This window comes from Aethalodelphis obliquidens, unplaced genomic scaffold (genome assembly GCF_003676395.1).
Source record: "Aethalodelphis obliquidens isolate GAN/ISIS:26980383/991018 unplaced genomic scaffold, ASM367639v1 scaffold86, whole genome shotgun sequence".
Classification (NCBI taxonomy): domain Eukaryota; kingdom Metazoa; phylum Chordata; class Mammalia; order Artiodactyla; family Delphinidae; genus Aethalodelphis; species Aethalodelphis obliquidens.
This window is the reverse complement of record NW_020838030.1, coordinates 3,496,929-3,512,717: the sequence shown is the minus strand read 5'-3', so window position 1 is coordinate 3,512,717 and position 15,789 is coordinate 3,496,929. Positions and strand designations below refer to the sequence as shown.

At 41.1% G+C, this 15,789-nt stretch overlaps 1 protein-coding gene across 6 annotated transcripts in view; it reads left to right on the top strand.

Annotated features, from left to right (window-relative positions):
• The window catches only part of ATG7 (autophagy related 7), a 237,546-nt gene that overhangs the window by 113,940 nt on the left and 107,817 nt on the right, over positions 1 to 15,789 (top strand). For 5 of the 6 annotated variants that reach the window (XM_027093765.1, XM_027093763.1, XM_027093769.1 and 2 more), the window contains one exon: positions 3,560 to 3,682. The exons of the other annotated variant lie outside the window; for it this stretch is intronic. In XM_027093765.1, the coding sequence (XP_026949566.1) occupies positions 3,560 to 3,682 (123 nt within the window). The remainder of the gene's footprint in view (positions 1 to 3,559; positions 3,683 to 15,789) is intronic. 6 annotated transcript variants of the gene reach the window in all.

The following is a 15,789-nucleotide window of genomic DNA, read 5'->3' as shown; positions in this document are numbered from 1 at the left end:
TAAAAAGTGAGTTCACTAAACACACAGCATTTAGCATTTCAAAAAAGATCACTTACTTTCTATGCACATTTTTCCTGAGATAACATTCTGGTTTGTAAGGACTCCCATAATTACTGAGGCATTCAATTATTAAGTGCCTTTTTATCCAGGCATTGGATTGTCAGATTAATTTACTGTGGCTAATCAGCCAAAGACTGTGCTTCGTTAATGCCTCGGGGCAACAGTCATCCCCTGCCTCTCCAGCTCTCCACATTCCGTCTCTCTGTCCCTACAGCCTGCAGGTCTTTCCTCACCAGCCTCAGGTCCCTTCATCGCTGCTCACTAGCCCCTCAAATTCTTTGACCCTTTCTGGCCAGTCCTCAAGCTTATTAGATGGGTCCTTAACTACCTTTCTCCCCAAACTTATATTTTCTGTCCTGAGCAGGGGCTTTAGATTGCTTAGCACTCTTCATGCGCTGCTGATTAGCTGCCCTTCTCACATTCCCCACCCAGCTGCCCCAGACTGTCATCACCCCCCTCAAGCTCCATGTCCCACCCCATCCCCTTTTCTGGCAGCAGATGACCTTGCTGCCTGCTGTTCAGACCATAGAGTTCCTCGGCCCCCAGTTCCCTTCTCTCCTAACTTAACATTTCAACTGCTTCGCTGGTCCCTACCTACACACTTCTGTGCCCGGGGCAGAGACACCCCTCTAGCTCCAACTTCTTCATTAGGACTTTAGAGTTCTTCCTCTTCTTCTGAGAACTTTCTCCAGCACTGAAGAAAAAAATAAAAACTAAGTTGAGATTTTAATATTATTTGACGAAGTAATATGTGCACATGGTTTTAAAAATTCATGTAGTGTAGAAGAATGTACAGAGGCAACTACTTGATGTCAGGTGTGTGTGTATGTGTGTGTGTGTCTGTGTGTGTGTGTGTGTGTATTCTTCCAGAGATATTATATGCAAAAACAAGCCTATGCGTATGTGCATTTCCCTTTCTTCCTCTCTCCTTCTCCACCTTTATTTTAAAAATATTAATACTAGACCCATGGTCTGGACATTGCTTTTTAATATATCTCTGTCTTGGAAATCAGTTTATGTTAGTACTATAGAACCACCTCCTCCTTTTTTTTTTTAATCTTTATTGGATTATAATTACTTCGCAATACTGTGTTTCTGTTGCACAGAAGGTGAATCAGCCATATGCATACATGTATCCCCGTATCTCCTCCCTCTTGCATCTCCCTCCCACCCTCCCTATCCCACCTCTCTAGGTCATCACAAAGCACCTAGCTGATCTGCTTGTGCTATGCTGCTGCTTCCCGCTAGCTAACTATTTTACATTCGGTAGTGTATATATGTCGATGCTGCTCTCACTTCGCCCCAGCTTCCTGCTCCCCCCACTGTGTCCTCAAGTCCATTCTGTACGTCTACGTCTTTATTCCTGCCCTGCCACTAGGTTCATCAGTACAATTTTTTTTTTTTTAGATTCCATATATATGTGTTAGCACTACAATGAGGTATCACCTCACACCAGTCAGAATGGCCATCATCAAAAAATCTAGAAACAGTAAATGCTGGAAAGGGTGTGGTGAAAAGGGAACCCTCCTACACTGTTGGTGGGAATGTAAATTGATACAACCACTATGGAGAACAGTATGGAGGTTCCTTAAAAAACTAAAAATAGAACTGCCTCATTCTTTTAATGGATCCTGATTATGTCCTTGATTGTAAATATACCACAATTTAGTTAATTAGTCCCCTTTAAAAGGGTAGTTATTCTTAATCTTTTGTTGCTGCAAACGGTGTTGCAATGAGTGTCCTTACACATCAGTCTTTGTGCCCATGTAGGCAGGGTAAAAGCAGGAATGGTGTGGGCATGCTGCTTAAGAGTCAACATTCTCATCATCAGGTTTCCTTTAAAATGTCTACTATGTAAACTAAAAGATAATTGAATATTGAAGAATATTGGAAAAAAGGGAATCACAATTCCCCAACCCTCAACAACAACAAAAAGTCTTTGAAAAGTCTTTGAAGTGGAATTGCTGGATTGAAGGGCTTATACATTTTTATTTCTGAATGGAGAAAAAAATTTTCTAATTCTTTTTTCTATATCGTGTGTCATTGCTTCTCCAACCTTTCTGTTCATGTGTTGATTTCTTAGATTTATCTTCAATGTCTGCTGTCTTTTTGAAACTTTCATCTCTTTATTTATTGAGTTTTGAGAGAATTTCCAAGGCATAATGGTTCAGTGTTTGCTTTTTGCAGTTCACAGTTCTTATGATTGTTGAATTCCTAAACGTGATAGTCATTTTTTGCGTGTGTGTGTGGTTTGCTTTTAGGTAGTCATATGTTCTTACATTGTTCTCAGAAGACTAGTGGTCTCCTATCTTTTGATCTTTTTGTTGAAGGACAACATGTATATGAAAACATGCTTGATAGTTTTTCACAAAGTATACCTTTGTAACCAGAACCCAGATAAAAGAACAAATATTACCAACGTCTCAGGACCTCTCCTGTGCCCAATTCCAATTACAGTCCTTCAATGGATAACCGCTCTCCTGACTTTTACACCACAGGTTCATTTAAAAAAAAAAAAACTTTATGTAATTGTAATCCTGTAGCACATTATGTTTGTGAGAATTATGTATATTGTTGCGTGTAGTTGTCTGTTTATTTCTGTATGATATTCCATTGTATGAATAAACCACAGTTTGTTAATTCATTCTACTGTTGATGGACACTTGTGTAGTTTCTAGTTTGAGGCTATCATGAATAGTGCTTCTATGGATACTTTTGTTCAGGTCTTTTGATGCACATATGTACATATTTTTTGTTGGATGTATATATCTAGGAGTAGAATTTCATGATCGCAGGGCATATACATGTTAAACCTCTAAAGCAGTTATCTCATTTTGCCTTCTGATGAGAATACTGGTTGTTCCACCTCCTTGTCAGTACTTGGTATTTTCTGTCTTTTTCATTTTAGCCATTCTGGTAGGTATGAATTAGTAGTTCATTGTGGTTTTAGTTGTCATTTTCCTGATAACTTGTAATGTTGAGCAACTTTTCATATGTTTATTGACTATTTGGGCAACTTCTTTTGTGATATGCCTGGTGAAATTCATTTTTACATTAAAAAAAATTTTTTTAATACATTTTACTAGCAGGTAGGCCACATTTCCCACCCTTTTGTCCCCACCATTTCCCTTTATCCTTAAAAAATTTTTTTCTTGGCTCTTCTCTTGACTATTATTTTTCTCCTAAAAAGTGAACTTTAGAATCAGCAACCTCAACTCTTCTAGAAGTTTCAGTGAATTTGCATGTAACTTACTTTGTTGGAGAAATACCATCATCTAAATTGGAAGATGATGTTGTCATTCTTTCTAAGAAAGAGAAAATAATAAATCCTAAGCCCTCACAGTTGTTTGCCTACCATATTGATTTTTCCCATATTTAATTTTTAATTCTAGTTTTAATTCCATTTTTGACAAGTGATTATTAGAAGTGAAACTCTCTTAATATGCATTTAAAGCCTACAGCCCCCTTAAATACATCTATATGTATAAATATCTTACAGGTTCTTGATCAGTATGAACGAGAAGGATTTAATTTCCTGGTGAAGGTGTTTAATTCTTCACATTCCTTCTTAGAGGATTTGACTGGTCTTACGTTGCTGCATCAGGAGACCCAGGCTGCTGAGGTAAGACTAAAACAAGCATTTTGTTCAGAAGGCTGATGTGTTTCAAACCTGTTTGATAATTGGATTTATGGAAAAGGAAGGAAGCAGTTCATTACAGTTTTTCCTTAGGACAAAATCGCTAAATAAGTCTGCTACTTATCAGAAAATGAACCTTCTGCAGTTGCTGGATGACGCAGTGTGCAGGTATTGTGTGGTAGGTTCCAAATGCACAAAATTGCTGATAAAGGAAGTACAGGTTATTGATTTCCAAGCACCTCTGGTCCTTACTAAAGAACAGCATGCCTGTGGCCCTTGGAGGGTTGGCTGTGATGTCCATACATCAAAATGCAAGTCAGGGAAGACATTGGACTCTGGCCATGTCTTTTATTTCACAGCTGAACCCATCTTTGTAGGCCACTGAACCTCACCACGAAATGGCTTCCTCAGTTACAACCTAAGAGAGTTTTGTTTTGCTTGTCATTTAGAATATTTTGCAAATCGTAATTTCCTGGGTTGCTACCAGTGTGCGTGTGTGTGTGTGTGTGTGTGTGTTTTAAGACTGGGATTACAAACTAGATTATCATTTTGCTTTTCCAAATGCTCACTGTACTTAGAAAAGGGTATGCTGTGTATGTGTGGCACCGCTGGGTCACTTGGCCAAACAGACAGTTCCTCAAAATGGATGAATGAGATTAAATGAGATTAAACCAACATCTGCCCCCGCCATTCCCTACCCACCTCCAACCCCCACCCCACCCCACCCCCACCCAGTAGCCTAGGTAAAGAAGCTCTTAGGAAAAATGTGGCCTGTCATAGTGTTTCCGCAAGCTGCATAAGGAAAACCTGGAGTGCCTGTATCCTGTGGGAGTGGAATACTTGGAAAGTTACCATCAGTCCCATAGTAACTGATGTTGAGAGTAAGATAGTTCCTCTGTTGAGTAACAGATGTTGAGTAACATAGTTGATTGATTTCTGTCTGGGGTTTTGTATGCTCAACATTGGGGGAAGCCCCAGTGGTCAGTGAGTGATGGTCAAGCCCAATACTGCAGTAGCTGGTGGTGAAAAGGCTGGTGTTTGGAAGACTGGAACTAGCCCTGAGTATAGGAAAACGATGTAGAAATAGCAGAAGGAAATCTTGTGAAGGTTTCAGCAGCCACCCCAGAAAATCATGGTAGTGCTCTTCTAGTGCTAGACTCAGAGCTGAAACTGATTCTTCTTTGACTGGATTTGGTGTCCTCTGGGCATTCAGCAGGTGCAATCTTCCACGTATGACCAATAGTTAGACCCACATAGGGTATCTTAGCTTCATTTTCAGGAGATGAATGGCATCTCTACAGGACTTTAAGAGATGTTGAGATGTTTCTCAGAGCTGTGATTGGCTTCCCAGATGTGGTTCAGAGTATTATGTTGATCATGGCTGCCATTTTTTCTTTTGAGCAGCACTGATGGCAAGGGAAAAACAACTTACGGGTCTTTTCAACCACACAGTCATTTGACTAGTTGGCTGGGGGAATTTTTCCACCCAGCTAGAAATAATTCACATACTTCTCTTTAACTGCCTGGAAGAATTGCAACTTGAAATTGATCCCATGTTTCACTCTTTAAAAACAGAGCAGATGCTCGGATAATGGGCCGATTCCTTCATTAAACCTGGCTTGTTTTGCATTTTGGTTGGTCAAACATTCATAATCTTTTCAAAGGCCCAGAAGGAGAAGGGGAAGTTTGAGAGCAATAGCAGCTAGGTGGTAGGGCGGAAGGGGGTATGATTTCATCCACAAGTCTTATCTTTCTTCTTGAAGTTTTCCTCTATTAAATTACATTTATAGTTTTGGAATCATAAGTTACACATCAAATTTTAGATTAGAGGTGGTAAACTGGTTGGCCTATGAGCCAGATATGGCTTACAGGTGTGTTTTGTTTGGCCTACCCTATGTGTTAAATTCTGAATAAAGCCAACATTTAAAAATAATGAGTTTTACCTAAAAATATGAACATTCCCATTTCCAGCTTCTTTGAAAAATCAGATCTGGCAACCTCAGGCCTGCATTCCTTAATAGTGATGTTAGCTGGAGCCAAGAAGAAAATTTTATAGATAAATAATGCACTTGATACAAATTTTTAAAGGCATAAAAATATTCTGTGTGGAAAGGAAACCTTCCTTCTGCACCTGTCCCTTAACACCCAGTTCTCTTCCTGGAGACACACACTGCTGTTAGTTTCTTGCCCAAAGGTATTCTTTAGGTGAGGATGTTCTGTTTAGAAGATGTTCTTCACAGTATGGAGGTTCCTTAAAAAACTAAAAATAGAACTACCATACAACCCAACAATCCCACTACTGGGCATATACCCTGAGAAAACCATAATTCAAAAAGAGTCATGTACCACAGTGTTCACGGCAGCTCTATTTACAATAGCCAGGACACGGTAGCAACCTAAGTGTCCATCGACAGATGAATGGATAAAGAAGATGTGGCACATATATACAATGGAATATTACTCAGCCATAAAAAGAAATGAAATTGAGTTACTTGTAGTGAGGTGGATGGACCTAGAGTCTGTCATACAGAGTGAGGTAAGTCAGAAAGAGAAAAAGAAATACCGTATGCTAACACATATATAAGGAATTAGAAAAATAAAAAAAGGTTATGAAGAACCTAGGGGCAGGACCGGAATAAAGACGCAGACCTAATAGAGAATGGACTTGAGGACACGGGGAGGGGGAAGGGTAAGCTGGGACAAAGTGAGGAGTGGCATGGACATCTATACACTACCAAACGTAAAATAGATAGCTAGTGGGAAGTGGCCGCATGGCACAGAGAGTTCAGCTTGTGACCACCTAGAGGGGTGGGATAGGGCGGGTGGGAGGGAGATGCAAGAGGGAGGAGATATGGGGATATATGTATACGTATAGCTGATTCACTTTTTTATACAGCAGAAACTAACACATCATTGTGAAGCAATTATACTCCAATAAAGATGTTAAAAAAAAAAAAAAAGAGGTTCTTCAGTTGATGACCCTTATTGGTATTGGAATTTGCAACTCCTGTCTTAGGAAAGGATTATTCTTTTTCTTAAAAAGCTCTAAATAGGACTGTGTTTTAAAAAGATAATTCTCACCAGCAGACCTCAGAGCAACAAAAATCATTGTCTTGCCTATATTTTTTTACTTTACTGTGAAAAATGTGTGTGTAAATAAATAAGTATTAATATCAAAAAATATACACATATACACTGTGTAAAGCTAGTGTTTTGATTTGCGTACTTGATTCCCAGTGCATTTACAGATGTTCAGTAATAAAAATACAAACTTCTGTGTCCCATATAGAAAGGTCCCAACTTACTTATTTTAGCAGTGCAATCAGGAACGCCCAATTAATTCTCATCTTGGGCTGTTTTCACCCATCAGCACTGGAATATCAAAAGATATGTGACAGTATCATGTGATACATTGTTTACAAAATATGTATTTGTACAAATACTAGCTTAAAAAAAAAACCTTTACTGAACATCTTTTGAAAACTTGGTAGCAAGGCACTATGCTAGTGACTGAATACAGAAGTTAATGAAATGAGTTCACAGTCTAGTGTGCAAAGCAGAGACGTAAATAGTGAACTCTAGTATCATCAGAAATGTTGTAGTCATTTATATATTAGGTGCTGAGGGAGCAGAGGAAGTTACTCCCTGGGGGAGCAGGGATGTCAAGGAGAACTTCCCAGGGACCAAATATTCCATTTAGTTTTAAAGGATGAGTAGGCGCTCTCTAAAAATAAGAGTTGGATTTGGGCAGGGAAAGTGTACGGAAGGAGTCGGACAGGAAGGGAGGGCCAGGGCATCCTAGGGATAAAGGACCCAGAGGCCAGGAGTCTTCGGTGTGTCACTCAGATTGTGAGCATTTAGTTGGAGTTACCTGAAATCAGATAATATACTTTTTAGTAACAGTTTTATTGACCTATAACTCACATACCATGAAATTTACCCTTTAAGAGTATATAATCTGGTGGTTTTTAGTTCATTCACAGAGTTGTTAGGCTGCTGTTATTCCTAAGTTTAGTACCTTCTCATGCCCACGAAAAGGAGCTCCGTACCCATTGAGCCGTCACTCCTTGTTCCCACCTGCTCCTTGCAGTCCTGATAACTGCTCATCTCCCTGCTGTCTCGCGGGATTTGCCTATTCTGGACATGTCACATAAATGAAACCAAACAATGCATGGCCTTTGTGTCTGATGTCTGTAACTTAGCATGATGTTTTCTAGGTTCATCCATATTGTAGCAAGGTAATTCTTCTCAATTTAAAGAAGAAAAATGTTTTGATGTTATTAAACTTTCTCCTATCCCTTAATACCTGTGGTCTGTCTCCCTAAATATATCCCCTTTATGAAGGATGAATACAAAGCTGATCCCGCTAGAGACTACAAATTCCTTTATTTTCATAGAAAGGGGCACAGAGAGAATGGATTGAGAGAGAGATTCAAGACAGAATCATCCAGATTTAGTGAGATTGACCAGTGCAACCCAGTTTTTTGCACCCATCTCCCTTCCATCATCAAGTATACAAAAATGATTGCCATTATTTTAGTCCAGGTTACTAGTTTAATGATAGTGCTGTTGAGATTAACAAACAAACTGCCAGGTTGGTTTCTGTTGGAGGAGGGGTCGAGGGGCAAGGTGCAGAGTGGGGACTGGCAGTGGGGTGGAGGGGGCGCCAGACTCACAAAGGTAACTTTGTCTGGGGCTATGATATTTTGAGGTAGTGGAATAAATGAGTGAAAATGACTAGATGGTATTAGAGATAGGATGGAGATAGAGTTTGGAGAAAGAGAACAGAACTGGTAGATCGGTTTCGCAGATAAATTATTCTGTTTCATTTAGCACAATGAGGCGAAGCTGTAGAGCTAGGATGCAAGAAAACTTAGAAATGTGTGTGGTATGTTCATTTCATTTCAAGCTGTAGATTAAAAAATTTTAAATACCCACGTCAGAAATGTTTTTGGTAATGCTAACATTTCATAAGGAAAGGGTATTGGACAGAGATTCGTGTTCTTTGTAGCCCGTCTAGCTGCCAAATTGTAGGTGCATCTGCCCATGAGGTATTAAAAGGCCCCACTCAGCTTTTCACGCTCTTAAAATGTTGCTGGCTGAGTACGGAATTTTGCATGGAGTTCTGACCTTTCCTTTCAAGACCCTTACTGAGAATGGGTTTGGATATTTGGAGGTTGACCCCAGGTCCATATGGCTCCTAGATGGCTGTTTATCCCAGTTGGAACCAAAGGGAATGGCCTTAAAGTTGATGAAACACAAGATATCCAAGTCACAAAGCTGTTGAAGTGCTCACCAAATACTGTTTAAATTGCTGAATTTGTTGAAGAAAGGCTTAGTCTAAACCAAACATGTGAATGACTTAGCCATCTTTTCATAAAATGTGCTGTGACTTATCTTCTTAGGGTTATTTTTCATCAAGTATCAGTTCACATGTACTGATTTAGTTCCAACTGTGAGTTCAACATAGTGCTGTGGGAAACGCCAAATAATTTTCAAATTCTGTCTAACTAGAGAGAAAACACTGATTATAAGAGTTAATGAAACAAGCTATATTGGTATATCCTTGAGATACTCAAATTCCAAAATTCCATGACCCAACTTTCCTGAAATATTTCATTCTCATTCTTGAAAGTTTGCAAGTTTCATGATTCCAAGATTAATTTTAGGCTATGTTTTCTCCCCTTGACTGATGCTGTATCATACAGTTATGTTTTTAGGATTGCAGTTACAGCATTCTTTCAAAAGAATTGCACTTTTGCTAAGCAGAAGTTGCTTTCTGCATAATTGGGGGTTAATGAATGATCATTTATAAAGTAAGTTTAGCACACCAGCTATAACATAGGATGTAAGGTCATAAACAGACCAGAAATGAACAGGGCTGGGCCGATGGGTTGATTTTTTAATTAAAACTCAGATTTTGACTCATCCACTACAGAATTCAGAATTCTAGAAGATAAAATGCCCATTTCTCTCCTAGCAGGAAAGTCATATGAAAAACATTATAGTCATGTGATATGACTTCATTGGCATGACAGTTTACTGTTTAGCAAAGTAAACAGCACAATTAACAAGTGTTTCTGCTGGGACTTTTGCACTTACACTGAGTTTTTGGCCTCTCCCCCTTACAGCTGGTTTTGATTTGGTTCCTGTGGAATATTTTTGCTTTGTTTTGTTTTGTATTTAACAACAGTCAGATATTTATGTACAGCTTCATCAAGAGCCTCCGATGACAAATATGCCTTTGGAGGCCAGTAGAAGCTGTGGGAAACCCCCGTGTCAGCACTTAAACCTGTTGCCAATGGAGAGAAATCACTCTGGGGACTGACCTAGCCTGCTCGTGAATCCACTTCTCTTTTCCCAAGCCTTCTGCTAGCCCACTTCCAACCTGCACTGGCCCATCCTGAGACTGTATCCTGCCTTGATTTTTCCTTATGGAGCAGTCCCTCAAGACACAGCTTTGGCTTTCTTTCCTTAAGTGAGGGGGGAAAGGCAGAAACAGCAGGCAGAAAGCCATTTAATTCTTACATTGGAAACTAGAGCCTGGTTTTTGAAATAAGGCTTGGCAGTATCTCTTCAGAGCTCACTTTATAAAATGAGTCACTTCTATTTGCTGTCAGAGCTATCTACATGGATTTGAGAGGTTTAGATAAGTTGGTATTAGGGAAAGAGCCAGTTGGAGGAGGGACAGTGAAGCCTGGGCAGAGTTCCGCACCCTTTACAAGAGGAGTCTTGGATGGCACAGCCCACTTGGAGGTGTGTGGGAGAGAGAGGGGAAGAACCATAAATGCTGAGTTCAAACAGCTAATGTTAAGAAATAGAACATGGAAACTGCATCCTCCTTAAATTTTAGTCCCTATTCTGCTAGTGTTCTCATGAGTATTTGAGTCATGAGAACATTTTGTGCATCAGTTTACCAAATTAAAATAAGGAGATTGAAGCAAATGTGAAATCCTTTTTAGCTCTAGTAATTCAGTGATTTTGATTCAGTATACCTGGTATGACCAAGAAGTAAAGAGATGGGCTTCCGTGGTGGCGCAGTGGTTGAGAGTCGGCCTGCCGATGCAGGGGACACGGGGGACACGGGTTCGTGCCCCGGTCTGGGAAGATCCCACATGCCGCGGAGCGGCTGGGCCCGTGAGCCATGGCTGCTGAGCCTGCACGTCCGGAGCCTGTGCTCCGCAACGGGAGAGGCCACAACAGTGAGAGGCCTGCGTACCACAAAAAAAAAAAAAAAAAAAGTAAAGAGATGGCCAATTTTTATATCAAAATGTTTTCAAATGCATCAGAATGATTCCTTTTTATACATTATACAAATATTCTCTGGTATCTTTCATATCTGGCTGCCATTGCTTAGAAACAGTTCTGGTTGCATTCTTTTGAGACTTAGATATACCTGTACTTTGAACCTTTTAATCACTTCTCATACTTGGTACTGGTTGGTTTCTGTAGCAGTATGTACATCCAAAATGGTGCAATCTGGCCAAATAACTTATTCTCCAGACTTCGGTACCGAGGACTTTTGGCTTCTTCATAAACTCAAGTCTCCCCTCACTTTAATTAAATATGTTTATAAAACATGCCACTCACTACCTTTTCATACAGCTTCCAAAGACAGACTCCAAAATCCTGTAGTTTTAAGTAATAGCAGCATCCTTAGAATGTTAAATGTATAATATGTGAGGAGCTTGTTTAAAAATCGGCCATATTATACTACAACATACATAGAGTGTATGAGTGCCTGAACCCAGGCTTGGTCAGAAGGCCTGAGTTCGTAGCCCAGCTCCAACAAATGGCCAGGACTGTCTGTTCACCCTTATGGGTTGTGCAGGGCAGAACCACGTGCAGTGGCCCTGTGTGAGACCTTGGGTCATTTGCTTCATTGAGCTTCACGTTCCTTATTTGTAGACTGGGATCAGTAATTTCTGCTCCTCACAGTTACTGTGAGCATTAAATAAGAAAGTACCTAACAAAAAAGACAGATTAATTGGGCTCCATCAAAATTTAAAACTTTGTGCTTCAAAGGATGCTATCAAAGAAGTGAAAAGACAGCCTACAGAATTAGAGAAAAAAGTTTTTTGCAATTCATTTATCTGATGAGGAACCGGTATCCAGAATATATAGGCAACTCTTACAACTCAATAATAAAAAGACATCTAGCTCAATTTAAAAATGGGCAATGGATTTAAATAGCCGTTTCTTGGGACCTCCCTGGTGGCACAGTGGTTAAGAATCTGCCTGCCCGTGCAGGGGACACGGGTTTGAGCCCTGGTCCGGGAAGATCCCACATGCCGCGGAGCAACTAAGCCCGTGCGCCACAACTACTGAGCCTGTGCTCTAGAGCCATGAGCCACAACTCTTGAGCCCACGTGCCACAACTACTGAAGCCTACATGCCTAGAGCCCCTGCTCCGCAACAAGAGAAGCCACCACAATGAGAAGCCCATGCACCACGACGAAGGTAGCCCGTTTGCTGCAATTAGAGGAAGCCTGTGCGCAACAAAGACCCAATGCAGCCAAAATAAATAAATAAATGTATATTATTTTTAAAAATAAATAGCCGTTTCTTCAAAGATATACAGATGTCCAGTAAGTCCATGAAAAGATGCTCAGCACCATTAGCCATCAGAGAAAGGCAGATCAAAACCACTGTGAGATACCACTGCACACCCACTAAGACGGCTATAATCAAAAGGATGACAGTAATAAGTGTTGGCGAGATGTGGAGAAATTGGAACCCTCACACACTGTTAGTAGAAATGTAAAACAGTGCAGTCACTTTGGAAAACAGTCTGGCAGTTCCTCACAGAGTTAAATAGAGTTACCATATGGTTGTGCTCTTCCACTTCTAGGTATATAAGCAGGAGAAATGAAAACATATGTTCGCACAGAAACTTGTATGCAAATGTTTATAACAGCATTATTTATCATAATAGCTAAAAGGTAGAAACAACCCACAGGCCCATCAGCTGGTAAATGGATCAATAAAATGTGGATATTACTTTTGGAATCATAATGGAATGTTATTTGGTAATAAAAAGGAAAGACAGCTACAACGCGGATGAAGGTTGAAATTATGCTAAGTGAAGGAAGCCAGTCACAAAAGGCCACATATTATAGTATTTCATTTATATGAAACGTCCAGAATTTAAAAATCTGTAGAGTCAGAGAGCAGATTAGTGGTTGCCGAAGAGTGGGCGTGGGGACTTGGGGGGAAAATGAGGAGTGACCACTTATGGGTAAGGGTTTCTTTCTGAGGTGATGAAGTGTTCTAATCTTGGATTGTGATAACGGTTGCACACTGTGAATGCACTAAAACCAATGAATTATACACTTTAATGGGTGAATTGCATGGTAATGTGAATTACTTCTCCATAAAGATGTTTTAAAAAGAAAAGAAAACAAGCGCATAGCCCCACGGCACATAGCTGGGGCTCTCTGTGCTTCTGCCTCCTCTCGTCTCTCTGTCCAGCTCCTGGTGGTAGTGGTGATTTTCTGCTGGTGACAGTGTGCTCGCTGTTTGTAGAAATGAACTTGGTGTAGATGCAACAGTGATTTCTCATGTTCTTGTTGCGTCTTAGTTTTCAAAGCCTTAGTCTCTGTGCACCTCATTTAACCCTTTCCTGCAACACGGGTAGCCAGTAAATACTTTATTGGGGGTGGGATGCTAAAGGGGCCCACTGGCCAAGTGCCTCCCTTGTGGGCTTTCTGGGAGAAGATAGTCAAAATGTCAGCCCCTAATGGAAGGGTGAGAGGAAGAGGAGAGTGCTCTGTTGTTGTACGTTGAAGCAGGTGTTTGACAGATCCACATCCCAACCTGGCTCTGCATTTTTTTAACTTCCCTCTTTATCACAGGATTTTATTTTTTCCCAAGAGTTTTTATTTTGAAAATTCTCAAACATACAGAAAAGTTTAAAGAAAAGTAAAATGAATACCGCAATAACTTCCTCTTGGATTCCTCTGTTAGCGTCTTGCCACACCTAGTTTATCTCTTGCGCTCTCTTTGCACACACACACTACATAAATATTCACACAATGTCTCTTTTCCTGAACCATTTGGAAGCAAGTTCCATATACAGTGACACCTCCCCACTAAGTTATTTTGTTGTTGTTGTTTGTTTGTTTGCTTTTTTCGGTACGCGGGCCTCACTGTTGTGGCCTCTCCCGTTGCAGAGCACAGCCTCCAGACATGCAGGCTCAGCGGCCATGGCCCACGGGCCCAGCCGCTCCGCGGCATGTGGGATCTTCCCGGACCGGGGCACGAACCCGTGTCCCCTGCATCGGCAGGCGGACTCTCAACCACTGCACCACCAGGGAAGCCCCCTGCTAGGTTTTTATCATGAATCTGCTAGTCATACAGACACTCTTCTGTGTAAGTAGAATACTGTTATCGTCACAGAACAGTGAACGATAATTCCATAACACCACCTAAAATCCATCACATATTCAGAATTTCCTAATAGTCCACAGGATTTTAAAGCCACCCTTTAAGCCACTGTTTGCTTTCTCCTTAAGTTTGTAACTTTATACATAAACAGTTTCTAAAGAATAATTAAGCATCAGTCACTTGGTATATAAACTTGAGCACATCTGTTAAGCTCTCTTGGCACCCTCATCCCTACATGAGGAGACACAGTTCTTTTGTTAGGCAGGTGCCCCAGCCATCCTGCTGCCCCAGGCAGGCCTCTTCCAGGGGAGGTTATCTTCGGGTATTACCTGAGCATTCTGGTCTGACTGAAGCAGCCCTGATGGCCAATCCACCCTCCAGTGCTTGAGGCTTTGAGGAGGTAGGAATGGGACTGTGGAGCTTATTTTTGATGTTTGGAAAAGCCAAACAGAAATAAAACATTTATACCATGAGATTACATTGACCAACTAAACCATCAAGTTGTTCCCGCACCACCATCCCTGCCCCCTGAACTCTGTCGTCTCTGAGTAGAATAGAATACTGAACAGCTTGACCCATTCCGAAGCTCTGCTTGGCAGTTATGTGTGACTTTGAATAATTAAAAAAAAATAAGATGAAATAGTGCATTTTGTTGGGTAGGGGGGATTTTTCAGTCTGTGAAAGAGAAAGTGGAGATTAGGAAGTAGAGAGCTGCTGGCCCAGGGTGCGCCTGCGCGGACTTCCTGACTGCGTCTGCAGTGGAGGGTCCTGGGGAGGTGTTCTTGCAGTCTGCCCTGTGACCATGATTCTAGGGGCTATATTTTTACAGCTGACCCTTCTCACTTGCAAACATAACAGCTGCTATGTGTTGAATTTGGGGGATTTCCATGCTTTGATACTGTAAAATTAAATTGATTCTTGGTTCTGAAATCTTAGTTTTGATCTGTCTTGCTTCTCACTTAGCTGTGGGAGAGCAGGGAGGGAAGGGAGTATGAAATATTCTAAGGTGTATATTTTTTAAAATACTGTTCGTATTTAATCATGGCTTCTGTTGGTCAACAAATATTTATTGGACCCTTTCCAATTTCATGGTCGGGTGGGGATTCAAAGAGATACAAGCCAGGCCTTCACGAGACTGATAGTGGATAGCCCGGGGTGTGTGTGCAGGATGACTCGGGGCGCCGGGCATGCACAGGAGCTGAGCCCGTGGCACAGCAAGACCTGCAGGATTTCAGGGCATCAGATACAGAGAGAGGGCTCTGGGCAAGAGGTGGATTTTGAGCTGGGCCTCACAGATGGGACTTCGAGTGCAGGAAAGGAGAATGAGAGAAGCCATTCCAGAATGGCCCATGACCCAGGGTGCAGCCTGGATCTCTGACAGAAAGTACCACAAGAGGTATAGCAAGCACCATTGATTACATCAGCCATCATTTTCATGGCACTTTGGTACCTAGCCTTTTGGCGCTCAAAACAATCTTATCAGGCGGCTGTGACCCCATTTTGTGGATGTGGTGATCAAGGCTGAGAGAAGTGAATTGATTTGCTAACTTGACTGGACTAGTTAAACATAGCTATGCTCAGTGTTTACATCTTGAGGCTTACAGTACACTCACAAGCCTGGGAGCAGAGAGGGAGGTGGACAAGGAGTGACATGGATGTGCTCTGCTTTGTAGAGAGTACCACTACATCAACGCTGAGCAGTTTAT